At 39.3% G+C, this 14,085-nt stretch overlaps 1 protein-coding gene across 1 annotated transcript in view; it reads right to left on the reverse strand.

Moving 5' to 3' along the window:
• The window catches only part of KMT2C (lysine methyltransferase 2C), a 193,626-nt gene that overhangs the window by 78,093 nt on the left and 101,448 nt on the right, over positions 1 to 14,085 (reverse strand). The window contains 7 exon segments of the mRNA XM_039549549.1: positions 615 to 1,348; positions 2,896 to 3,009; positions 5,425 to 5,585; positions 6,345 to 6,517; positions 7,328 to 7,442; positions 10,256 to 10,427; positions 11,075 to 11,237. Of these exon segments, the coding sequence (XP_039405483.1) occupies positions 615 to 1,348; positions 2,896 to 3,009; positions 5,425 to 5,585; positions 6,345 to 6,517; positions 7,328 to 7,442; positions 10,256 to 10,427; positions 11,075 to 11,237 (1,632 nt within the window).

The following is a 14,085-nucleotide window of genomic DNA, read 5'->3' on the forward strand; positions in this document are numbered from 1 at the left end:
AATACTCTGGACTGATGAACCATTTTCCCTGGAATACGACTTGAATAGAGAGCAAGATGCTGCAGAAAGTGACAGACTTGAGGATTCTTTTCACTTATCAAATTTAATCCTAGTCAAACCACAATTATTTGTACAAGACAGTTCTTGCATGGTAATTCCTAATGTAACAAAACCACAAAATTATTTACCATACCATTAGAAACGACGATCAAGAAAATATCTGGCAGAGTAACGGACACAGAGTTGCAGAAGGTTATTCTCTAAAGCCAGTTTAAGAAGCTTTAACACATTTTGAAAGTACCAAAATAAATGCATATGTGAAAAATATTACAAGGTAAAAAGCACAGCATTATGCATATCTGCATTTGTAGAATATTGTATGAAAAATACAACAAACTTTCTTCTAGTTTGCTCTAACCACGAGCCAAAAGAAACTTAAATTCTCACCAGAGAACCTTTATGATGGCTGACTTTTTAACTATTTACCAGAACATTAACTCCTTGAAGAAATAAACTAATGCTCACTTAGGAGAATAAATGCATATTATAAGAAATAAGTGACTTTGTTAAGTTATACTGAAATTTAATAAACATAGAACACTGTATGTGCTTACCTGTCTGGATCTGGGTCTTCCAGGGGAAAACTTGCGTTTGGTGATGGCCGGTTTTCCCATGCCAATTTTTGGAGTGACTGATATGTAGGTGGTTGGGAGAGCGCTCCCAGCAGCTGGAGGCAGCACTGGGGGCTGACTGTGCTGCACATCTCGGGCAGAATGCAAGTCTAGAGACACATCTGGCGAGGAAGACACATTTGTCTTGTTTAGATTAAGTGATGGGGGAAGTGAGGGGCAAGTCTCAGCTGGTGGTTTTATGGGTTTGTCTCCAACTGGTGAACTATTCACAACACCTCCATTTGAAGCAGTAGTTTCTACTTCTAGAAGAGCTGGTGCTTCTAACTTCTCGTGGGTTTCTTCTTTTTCTACATCTTTCTGCACTTTTATTATTTCCAGTTGTTGCTCTACAGGGACAGAAATAGCTCCTTTTCTTTCAGTCTCCAGCATTTCTGGTGTCACAGTCATGGTCTCAGGTACTGAAGACAGAGACCGAGAGTCTGCTGTGGACACTTCTGATACCTCCACACTACCTTGAGGCAGCTGTATCTCTTCAGCTTGTTTGTCCAACTCCTGCTGTGCTACAGCTTGAACACCTTCCACCACTTCCATCATTTTCTCAGTCTGACTGTCACCACATACTGGTGTCTTTTTAGGAGACATTTCCATTACAGCTGAACTGATTTCAGCAGAGACTTCTGCTTCCAGTTGTGTGGACTTTTCCTCTGGTGATATACCTGTAATTAAGTACAACTATATTAAAGGCTCAGTGTGAAAAAGAAAAAACTTGTGGTGTATTGGTCAACAAATATACTTGGTACACATCATGCAGGCCAAGCACATATCACTTTACTTCAGTGAATTTAATATGTAGCTTAAAATATACTTCATAAATATCTTTCTTTGTACCTATTTTTACAGTTGTCTATATTTTTAGTTCATTATTTTTCTTCCCTGAAAACACAACAGAGTGAATTAGAAGAAAGTAGACCCAAGATTAACTTTTCAGGAACACAACACACATTTCCAGGTAGGCAGCCAAAAATAGTTTCCTCTTTTTAGTTTCTGTGTATTGAAGATACATGCTGTCATAAATTAATGTATTTTAAGCTACTGTCCCAACACTTTCAAAAAGCTAAGAAGAACAGAACAAGTATAAATATAAACCATTTTCCTCCTAAAACTCTTTCAGACTTCAGGAAATCAGCTGAAATGAAAACAGCTGCGGCTGGTTTAATTTTATTTATTAACGTATTATTAACTTCTTTCAAAAATATTTGTCCAGCCTTCCCTTGAACCAAATCAAGCACCTTTCATCCATAACTTTCTTCATCAAGGAGTTCCAGAGTTCTTGTTCCACTCTATAAGGAACCACATTCTTTGCTCTGAATTTGGCTTCTCACATCTTCCTTTGATGGGCTCAGATTCTCTTACTTTCTATTACACTTGCATTCTTCTTAAACTCACACTGCGACAACTTCCTCACCCACATGTTCACAGACAGCATTTTATGATGAATATTTCTTCAGAGTTTAAATCATGGCCCTTCTACCACAGGCTGTGATGCATAACTGAGAGATCACAGCTAATCTGAACAGTTGGGTTTTTTTACTTTGTCTTTAAACGCAAGTCTCTTGTCTCCCCTTACAGCAGCCATCCTCCAACATCATCAGGACATACTGGCAAGTTCTTTACCCTTGATATTGGTCACTAACACATTCAGAGGAGTTGACCCTTCTTTAGCTGCTCCTCCCTGTGTGTTTGGTAAGATGCGGTTTCTCCCAAACCAGAAATGATCAGCTGCTGCAACCCCGTCTGGAAGATTATATTTTACTTACAAAGGGAAAAAAAAGAAAACCACGAAATCCTTAACCAAGGATACCTGTGGAGTTACAACCACAAGGGAAGTGTGAGTGACTGTATTTGTATAGCAACAAATCACTGGGTTTTACTACAAACTTCCAGTGTACAAAGCATTCAACTATTTTTCCAGCTTGGGTAAGCCAGTCCCAACAAAAAAGTAAAACGAACAAACAAAAAAAAGTAAAGCAACACAAATATTCTGAAGAATCTCCTTGCCTTCATAAAACACTTCTTCAGCAAAGAAGTTAATACTCTTGCTTGAGAGCTCAGATAGAACTGTTGCAATGTGTCTCCTACTGCTTTCTAGGCACTTTTTCCTCTTGCATTTATAAAGCACTGCAAACCTCACTGACTGGAAGGGGGTTCTGGTTCTGAAGGGTTCTGAACCGGTATTTTCTCAGAGTGCAAAACTCTTTCTTACCTTCTGTGACACACCCAACAGCTGATTCCTGATCAGGGCCACCACCAGCAATGGGTTGTTCCTGAAATGCCATATCCTCTCCACCACTTTCCATTTCCATTTCATTTGTACAAGCTTAAGGAAAAGCAAAGCAGTTATTAAAATTGCTGTGTTTATTCTATTACTTTGGCATCAGCAACTGCTGTCACTGTTTCACCTTTTGGCTAAAGAGACTGATATTTAATGACGACAGGATTTAGGACAAGTCAGGTCAATGAGAAGGTTAAGGAGACTACTCCTTAAAAATTAAGAACCTTTAACTCATTAACACAGAAGCTGTTTTATACCTTTCAGATGGTAAAACATGTCTGCAAGGCAATTACATACACTTAATAGTGAAAATATACACACTTTTGCACAGCCTGAGCAATACAAGAAAGAATCTTCTTAAATTCCAAATCTGTAAAATTCAACAGAACCAGCAGCATGAAGGCTTCAAATTTGTATACAAATACTACAGTGGATTATGGCATGGATACAAGGTTCCATCTAATGATCAGCATTTGGAACACTGATTTGCACCTTTCCTGTTCAACAACATGAAAACTGAGTTTTGCCACTTTAGAACTAAGGTATCTTAACCTTTGCATGGAAAAGGTACTACTGAATACTTTTTTGCCTGACAGGACCATTATAGAGCACAGAAATGGGAAATACTTTTATTTCCCCCCTTGTGTAAAAGCTCTTTCACTGAAGGAAATTCATGAAAATGCACTAGATGAAGTATGGAAAACGAAGTATATAGCAAGCATTAACTTGAAGGGAACTGATCCTCCATGGATGTTAGCACAAAAAAAAAGTGAAACAAATATTTCTGCATCAAGAAAGTCTTTTTTAAGTTCAAAAAGCCAGCAACTATTAAATGATACTACTTTTAGCACCCTAAAAGCTGCTCTCAGACTCTGCCAACTTTAAAGTGATATTTTAACTTCAAGGAAATCATCATTTAGATTGGCTCCAAATCTGATTTTAGAGTACAAAAGTGATCTCCTGGGTATAAAACACTGCATGACTGTACTAATGTAATAGCTCCAGATTACTCCTAGCAGCTGCAATGACAGTCCTGTTCTTCCTTGGGGAGAAGAGCATGCTTGTCAATGCTTCTACTAGCAAGAAATCCTAACAGAGACATTACTTAAAACTTTAGCCTTCCAGATAAACCTGCCACTTATTCAAAAGGGGTTTTCATAGGAGACTGGGAGTTGTCCCAGTGTATGTTTAGTTTCCAACATCTTCAAAATGCTCCAAGAACATTGCCTGGGAATCCACAGCCTCTCCTAGGATTTCAGAAGGGAAATGATCTGCAAAGGCCACACTTCCTAACCTGGTGCCCGTGCACACTGACAGAGTGAACTCATTTACAGACATTTACCTCATGTCACTGCTTTTCCCCCAGGAGCACCTTTTCCATCATGTCTTTACTGCTCACAAAAGGTAATGTACAGGCTAACATCAAAGGGGATGACTTGTTTATACAAAACATCAGTTTGAACACAAACATTAGAGTTTTGTTGTAGTCCAACACTTCCTCTTTCCTGCCAAAATTTACGAGGCTTTCAAATCCATAGGTACTTAACGGATAACAAAAGATCAGTGCATAAACATTGCTGCTTAAGCCCAAAAAATACACATGGCAGTGGCCATGCAGTTAATCTGCTACATTTTACCTTGCTTCTGAATTTAACCACAGCTGTACTTCTCCAGGGAAATTCAGCCTGGGTAAGTGTAGGTGCTGCCCAACAAAGCACATTGTGGGAAATACACAAGGGCATTGAGTTATTGAGTTTATTACACAGCCCTTGTGGATGATCCACTGGACTCAGATCAGCAGATGCATATTCTCTCTGTGCTTCCTTACTATTACTGATTTTTTTTAAAAAATACTTTACACTTTTCCACAACCTCCCTTTCTGCCTTCTGGTTGGCTTGTCCACTTAGACAAGAATCTCTCAGAAACAAGATGACTGATCGTGTATTGCTTTGAAAAAGGACAAGCTGTCCAGTTGAATATACACCTATCCCTTGAACACAGTACAGCTGCCACTACTTTATCCATCCTGGATACAGTGAGGAGAATGAGTACTATGAGACTGTCCAGCAGCAAGAGAGAAACAGGAGAACTGGATGACTCCAGGAACATGCATCAGGTACAAATGAGCTAAACAGCCAGGCTGCCCAATGAATACATTTATGAACTGTACCACATAAAAAAAACCCCAGAGAAGCTTACAGCTACAAGCTGAGAGGCTGGAGCTGGAACATGGAGAGCCACAATTAAGGTGCTCACTAACCCATGTTTGTATACAGGATCCTAAAGCCAGAAAGAGGAGTCACCCACAAACTGCTTGAGCAGCTGCTGTTAGAAAAAGGAAGGGATGAACTCCACAGAGTAGAATTTGAGTGGCTGGTTCACAAAAGACTTGGTAAGAGCGCTGCAGATGTTATATTTGATGTTAGCATTTTGGAACTGTGAAGTTTAAGTTTGATTACCTGTTATACTGCCAGGTTCAGGAATGAGTTCAGAAGTGTTCATTACATCACATGACTGAGTCTGATCCCCTTCTCCTTGTCTACAAAGAGTGCAGATGTAGTCTTTCAATTGAGAGTCCAATTCACTACCTGGAGATCTGTCACACTCTATGTGAATCCATCTGGGGAGATTAATTTATTGTGATTTAATTTACTGACTATGATTTTAGTAATGAAAATATAAAGCATCATAGTAAAAATCCATTAAAAATAGCACTGCTTCCCATTCCTATGGGGAAACAAAGATTTTCAACCAAGGCTTGATTATGGAGAATTTTAGAGGAGTAAGCATGGTATGTCAGCATGTCAAGCAGTGAACAAACTTAAACATGAAGACTTAAATTGTCCCTAAAATGAACTGGACTCTACAAGATGTACAGCATCATCATAAAGTTGCACAGTTAGATGCAATACCACTGAATATGAAACATAGCTTACATTCTTAAAATATTCCAAATAGTCTATTTTTTTTTAAATTACTGGCATACAAAACCACATAAAATTCAACAGAAGACATAAACTTGAAAATGAAAAAAACCCCCAGATCACTGCAAACAACCATCTTGAAACTTTAGGACAATGACTTTCTAGCCTGCTTCCTCACAAAATAGGCGCAATGTAAGAAGCAGCAGCAGCTTGCAGCAAGTAACTGCCAGGTATCCTCAGGTAACTGCCAATTAAGACTTACTTGCTAAGGTTAAAATAAAGCTACCTGCTATTGTTCATTGTATTTAGGGATGAAGAATCAAGGAGCTGCACAAGATCCTGTGGCACTGTGCATCAAACACAGTGCACATCCTTCCCAGAAACACATCAGTGACACACAGCTCATCATAAGCTTTATGCATTTTAGTACAAATCAGCAGAAGTTGGATTCTTACCTTTTGCACATGTGACAATGCAACATATCTTTCTGGAAGTCTTGGAGGCACAGTTTTTCACAGAAAGGACAAGATAAGTTGTCTTGCTGTTGGTAACAACTGTCACATACCAAACAATTATGGTGCCACTGACAACTTGTTCGTGTGCCACACTCAGCACATACTCTACAGTTCTAGAGATCACAAGAATTTAGTAGTTAATTATGATATTTCACAATGGGATAGAACTGCCATTAACTGACATTTTCCTGTTTTGAATTAAATTTAATAGCTTTTGTCCTTGATAACACATAAAGTTAACCAAAATCTGATAGCAGAGCATGAATAACCTGGACAACAGCAAGAAGTTTCCTGGCACTACTCCCTGACTTGAAAGGAGTATTTCTTATGAGACCAAACTTTTTTATTGCTAATCTCAAGTTACCTTATGACTGCCACAAACTGATATAACATTATATACATCTCATATACAGGGATCTTCCTTATATGTTCGAATTACTTACAAAGTTAGTGATAAAAGAACAAATTCATCCTGCCCTCCTCAAATGCAAAGGAACCCATGAGCTGCAGAACTGCTGTTTTGGTAAGCAAGGAGGAGTTGAATATAAAGAGACGTCAAGTATAGATTACATATAATACTATATAGCTTTGAGCTTACATTTTTGTTCCCATTGTATCGTGAGATGTTTTGTTCCCATTGTAACTGAAGATTATCCACTCCACCTGGATCCTACACTTCTCTCTTCCCTATGGAGGTTGATTTACTATCCTATATAGGCTTCTTCAGCCACAGCCCTGACAGCTCCCCCCACAGAGCAGCTGTAGAGCCACAGGATTTACATCCAAATGGGACTCCTTCAGAAATTACAAATTACATTACGTGGCAACAGCAATCCACAATACACCTGGAACAGCACAGTGTGGATAACAAAGTTTGGGCTCTTATAAATGACAAGGAATTACTCTGAAATCTTTCCACTTACTTTACATTTCCAACCATTTGTTGGTACGGCATCCATAACTGGTTGTAGGCAGAAAGTGTGGTAGCCTTTGTCGCATGTATCGCACACCAGCATCTTGTTGTCTTCCCCAGAGTGTCTAAGGAAAGTAACAAGAAAATTACTTAAATAAGCAGCAACAAAATAGCTGTTTCATGAAAAGTCTGAACAGGAAGACCCAGGTGTGCACATAGAAATATACAAATACTACTTACAAATATGCCCAGAGACAATGCCTTCAAATTCGTTTTTAAATATGAGTGCAGACTACTATGTTTATTCACCAGGAGCTGAGCCTGTACAACCATTCTGAATTCTAGGTATTGGCCCACTTTCACTTACACACGTGCAGACAGATTTAATGGCCTTTCTGTACTGAAATCAGTTCAAAATCTGTGGTATATATTTTATCTCTTTCTGAAGAAAACATCCAGTTGTACTTGCTTCTGCAGTGTGACTGTAAGTCTTCCAAAGCAAAAAAGGAGCCATCAAGTCTATCAGAGCTCCTACAATGTCAGGCAATATGACTGCAAGAGCAAAACAAACATTAAAGGAAGAGATTTCAATTTTTTGCAGTGATGTATTACAGAGCTCCACCATAGATTCCAGAGATAAAATAAATTTGCTGAGAGTAAGACAAATAGTTTGGTTAATATCTAAAGGCATTGTGTTCTGCCTTAGTTTAAAAATAAATTAATTCAGTAAGTAAACATGCAAAAAGATTTGCCTAGATAAAGCCTTGCAGTATATGGCATTATACATGCTAGATAATACCTCATTACCTGGGAGAGCTGGTATTTTAAAAACTCCTCTCTTTGCATGAAGATATGTTTAAAATGATGTTCTTCCAATAATGGTGAAAAACTGCCATACTGCATTAAGTAATTATAGAATCAAAGAATGGTTTGGGTTGGAAGGGACTTAAAAGACCATCCAGTTCCATGGGCAGGGACGCCTCACACTAGACCAGGTTGCTTAAAGCCCATCCAGCCTGGCCTTCAACACTTCCAGAGTGAGGCATCCATGGCTCCTCTGGGCAACCTATTCCAAGTGCCTCTCTGCCCAGCCTGTACTTGTGTTCAGGATTTCCCCAATCCAGGCGCAGGACATTGCACTTGGCCATGTTGAAGTACAGGAGGTTCACACAGCCCCACCTCTCCAGCCTGCCCAGGTCCCTCGGGATGGTGTCCCTTCTCCTCAGCACCAACTGCCCCACGCAGCTTGGTGTCGCTGGCAAACTTGCTGAGGGTGCCCTCAACCCCGTTGTCCACGTTGTGACAAAGCTGTTTAACAGCACCAGTCCCAATTCCAGCCCCTGAAGAACAACACTCATCACTGGTCTCCACTTGGACATTGAGCCACTGACCCCAACTCTTTGAGTGTGGCCACCAAGCCAATTCCTAATCCCCAGAGCGCTCCATCTGTCAAATCCATTTCTCTCCGGTTTAGAGACAAGGATCCTGTGTTGGACAGTGCTGAACACTTTGCACGAGCCCAGGTAGCTGACATCAGTTGTTCTTCCTCCACAAACTCTGTAACCCCATCATAGCAGGCACCAGATTCTTCAGGCACTGTTTTCCCTCAGTGAAGTCATGGTGTCTGTCACCATCACCTCCTTATGTCCCGTGTGTCTCAGCACAGTTTCCAGGAGGATCTGCTCCATGACCTTGCCAGGCACAGAGGTGAGACTGACTGGCCTGTGGCTCCCCAGGTCTTCTTTATTTCCCTTTGTAAAAATGGGGTTTATGTTTCTCCTTTTCCAGTCAGTGGGAACTTCACCAGACTGCCACAACTTCTCAAATACGATGGACAGTGGCTTAGCCACTTCATCCACCACTTCCCTCAGAACTCATGGATGTATCTCACAAGGTCCCATGATCTGGGAGTGAACACATCACATTTACTCTATTCTTCCACAAGAGAGAAGACTTGTTAGCAGACACTGTAATTACCCAGTACAATACATTTAGGGATACTTTTTAGAACGTGCTTCTCTACTCTAGCTTCATTGATGAGATTTGCTATCTGCTGCTCGTGATCAGGCAACACTCTTTCTTTGAAGTGGGCTGAGTGAATGCTAGCAAATACCAAGTGTTATGCTTGGAAAACAGGAAAGCACCGACTGGTCAGATACATGAGGCAGTAGTAAAGTGGGTTTTTTTCCTTCATACTGTCCCAGCTGATCTGACCAAAGCTGAATAAAACTCTTATTTCTTTTTCAGTAAGTCCTTCAAAAAAACCCAAGCAAGCGAAAGAACCCTGCAGCGCCCATCAGATTAAGTTAGAAGAGAACAAGCCCACAAGCAGTCAGAATTTTCTAAGTGAACCCTTACAGTGCCACAGCAATTAAGTTTCATTGTCTCTGTCTTTGGTGCAACTACTCAATCACAGCCACTCATGTCACTTTGTTTCTTTGCCCAACTAAGCCACCGTTCTGTTTTCATAATGACTCTCTACCTGCCTCTGAAAGACATTAAGAAATGAGAGAAGACCTAATACCTGCCCAGTGTGTAGGTACAAGCACAACTAAACTGTCAGCTGACTAAGAGCAAAGGTTCCCAGACTGTGAAGGTACTAGATTAAAATAATTTGTTTATTTGGTAAATTTGAGAAAAATCCTCCTGTATAAAAGGAGGAAAAACTCAGAATGTTTTATTGCTTTCCAGAACCTGCCAAGATAATGGTAACTCTGGGAGTAAAATACACAGGACTTCCAGCTCAGCTCTTCTAGAACAAAGTTTCCAACAAAAGAGTTTGCTCAGCTACTTAATGCAGTATCATAACAGACAGAGATGGGCAAATGTACTATACTTTTTGGAAAAAAACCCCGAACATTTAATATAATAGGAATTTCAGAATCACAGCACATAAATCTCACACCATCCTCCTCCATGTCCTGTAAGTTTCACTTACTTGCAGTTCTGGCACACTTTGCAATCAGGACACTGCCAACCTGCTCTTTTTAAAGGTGTAACTTGAATGTCCAGACACATCCCATGGTAGTGCTGGCCACAGGTAGTACAAAAAAGTTGATCTAAGAGGTCTCCAGGGCTATCGCACACTGCACAATTTGCTTCTTCTTTTGCTATAAAGGAATAATTTTTTCAATTATTATTTTATTCAAAATTATGAACAATTCAATGAATCAAATTACTTAGTAGTTCTTATGCATACAAAACTTGATCATTCTTATGAAATTCAAATTTAATTAATACATTTAATAGCTACTACTTTAATTCAGTTTTCTCAACTAATCTTCTCATAACAAAAGTACATTCATTTTAAACCTTAATGAAGTCTTATAAAAAGGAACAGTTTTATTCTCCTCAAGATAAAGCTGAGAGCTTTGGAACCAACTCCTCTGTGGAAGAAGTGAAAAATAAAGCCCCTACAAGGTCTAAATCTATTATTTAGCTGAAGTGTTTGCAAGAAGAACTTGAGTTAGGACAAGCAAGTCTATCAATTTGAACTAAAACCTGACAGAAGACAAGCCTTACCAGTAAACCTCTTCCACGTTCTGTCATTAAAGAAAAATACTTTGCTGTGCAGCACTGTTGGTCTTTAAAAACAGAAGAATATGAACTCACATCTTTCCTATTCCTGAACACACATGAGTTCTTGGGTACACGAACTGTGAAATACGCCTGAACAAACACAGTTTTAAGCTGATCCTAGAACAGAGAAGTTTTCATAAAACCTGCTAATTGTGTCATATGAACACTGTGTACTTACATCTTTCAGGAGCCTGATCAATGTGGTCTGGACAAAGGAGGGACAAGTTACTGAAATCCTGAAATGTGCCTGCTCCAGCAGCACAGGGGTAATGGTATATCTGGGTACATTTCTCTTCACAGCATTTGATAGTGGCTCCAAGGTGCTTACAAAATGCACATCGCTGAAAAACAAACACAAGAAGTCATTAAAAAATTACTTTTTCTTGTAATTTTTTTAGCCAGATCTGTTCCCCTCCTTCATTTAGCAGACAAACACCTTGGCCAATAGGAGGTAGTGAATACTGAGAAGGAAATGTGGGTGGTAGTGGGTGGTGTCTTTCAGTGGCACTCCCAAATCTTTACTTAAAAAGTTCAATGAAACCCACTCTAAACGTGCTCTGACAATTAAGATTCTTCTTGCCACAGAAAAGCAGTTTTGTTCCGTGTTATCTAGCTTGAGCTATGCCTTCAGCAATGGGGCCTGGAGACTTATTCTGAAAATAAAGGCAGATGACACCATGCTGTCAATAGCTTAAGACTAAAACCCACTTGGCTCTGTAAGCTGTAACGTAAAACCACAGACACTGAGACACTGTAATCAGAAATGCAAATGGAAATCAAATATGACGTTCTCCCAAAAATCTTACTGGCATTATACAATTCTCTCTGGGATGATAATGCATTACATAACCTCGCACTTTTTTCTCATCTTGCCTTTCAAGACTACACAAATATCACCACCAAACTTCGAGAAGTCATAAATAAGCACAATTATTATCAGACACCAGAGAAATAATTTCTCAGAAAGAACAATGCAATGATCCTCCAGTTCTCTAGTCAAGAGGGAGCAGAGTCTATCAGTCTGCTTGTAAAAAATCACCCACACCTTTCCGATTCAGTTAATCAGTCTTTTTTCTTTCTCAGATTCACTGCAGTCCCTGAAGCACTGTAACATGCTTTTGCACTTTTTCACCAAGGCAACAATACTTTTTAAGGCACAGCACTGTAAGATTTTGAGTAAACTTAAGAAAAAACAGGTCAGTGGCTCACAGGAAGGCGTACATAATATACAGCAACAACTGAGCTCAGGGACTCTCATTTTTCACAACAAAAATATAATACTAACACCAGTATACCAGTATGTTTGATTACTAGCAGAAGTGTCAAGTAACATCCAAATATGAACATAAACCAAATCAAAGAGAAGTTATGTACTGCATCTGCTTAACTCTTAGAATACAGACAGTATTTATTACCATAGTTCTTCTCTGTTTTGAAGCCGGGCATGAAATTAGGCATGAAATAGTGCTACTATAAGTCCACAGATATCAAAACCAGCCCATATGAAAATACAAATCACAAAGCTGCCTGTGTCAACAGCTACATCGATATTCTTTAAAACCAGATGAAATTAACATCTTCAGAAAAATATCTGCCTGCACGATAACTCATGGACAAGAGACAGAAAAAATATTAGCGTATGCTAAACAGAACTGCAGTGTAAAAAGATAAAAATGCTCTGGCACAGCAATTAAAAGGGATCACCAAAGAGAACTACTGCCAAGTTTGTGGGCTATGATGCTTTGTCTAGTCCTCTGATCTGCAGGACATCTCACCATGTCTAACACCTGTATGGCAAAGGTGTATCCTGTTACTTGACCAATGAAATGCAGAGGAGAGGAGGGGGGACAAGATCAGTAAATAATAACATGGAGCTCCTGAAGCAGGTGAAGGCAGCAGCGACAGAATTACATTTAAGGACTGCCAACAAAACCGAAGTCCTGCAAAAAACTCCTTTTAGGAAATGATAACTTCAGTGAACACTTGCTGAGGATGCTGAAAAAGGTAAATCCTGAACTTAGATGTAAAGCATGAAAATACAGCCCCCAAAGCCTCCAACTTCAAGAACTGCAGCCGCACACTGAACCACACACAACCACTGCCCTGTTTTGTCCTCGATGTCCCAAAAACCTATGGAGATGGACGAGGTTTAGCTAAGACCCAACTCTTACAGGCCACACTTTTTTCAAAGATTTTATTCAGTACAAAAAAAACCAAGAAGGGGAACTTGGGAGGAGCTGAGGTCCAAAATGTATCCCTCAAAAAAGTATTCAACAAGACTTTGTTGGATCCCATCACTGACCCTTAATAACTAATGAGGAAAAGAAAATTATGAAAGAACTGTAAGCACTCAAATAATCCAATATTTATTAAAAGTTGGGAATAATGGAATAAATAGCAATATAAATGGAATTTTAAAATACCACATCTGTTTTTCAAAACTACCAATCAACCATGGTACATACCAAATATAAAATCAGAATGTAACTCTTCCCAAATGCTCTATGACTAAATGATGAAATTATTAGAAATGAGCAAACTACAGGATTACTAAAAAAACCTTGAAAAATGTTGATGTTGATTTAAGGAACCACATAAAGATGTTGGAAGAAAAATGGAAGCCCAAATTACATGTAATTGAACCCTTCAAACCCATCTGCTAAACTGCACTGGCAATGAAAAGCATTTGGCAGATAAGTGAAACACACACTTTGAAAACAATGTGGTATATATCATCCGAAGCAAGTAAAAAGCACAGAATATCAACATTTGTTGAATTTGTAAGAGAGATAAAGCAGTCTGAAGAAACCAATGCCCAAAGGGATTTTTTGGCAGCAGATGTTGGTGAGAAGAGTTACTTTTCCAGTGCTAGAAGCCAACACTCCTCTGAAGCCAGGCCCCATGCTATGACCCCAAGAGAACAGCAAAAGTGTATTAAATTAAACAAAAAAATTTAAGAGCCCTGCTAAATAAAATCAGTAACAAATAGTACTTTACTATTGCTAAAATATGGAATTATGACAACAGGAGTTGGAATGAAGGAATAAATCATATTGCCCATGAGATGCATGTCCGTATGAGGACAGTGTCAGAGCCAGGGACAGTCTGGAGTCTCCAGTTTCATTAGTATGAGCACAAAGTAAGGTGTTATGTGAATGGGGTAGAAGCTGAATCCAAGTATTCAAAGGG

The sequence above is a fragment of the Corvus cornix genome, chromosome 2 (genome assembly GCF_000738735.6).
Source record: "Corvus cornix cornix isolate S_Up_H32 chromosome 2, ASM73873v5, whole genome shotgun sequence".
NCBI lineage: Eukaryota > Metazoa > Chordata > Aves > Passeriformes > Corvidae > Corvus > Corvus cornix.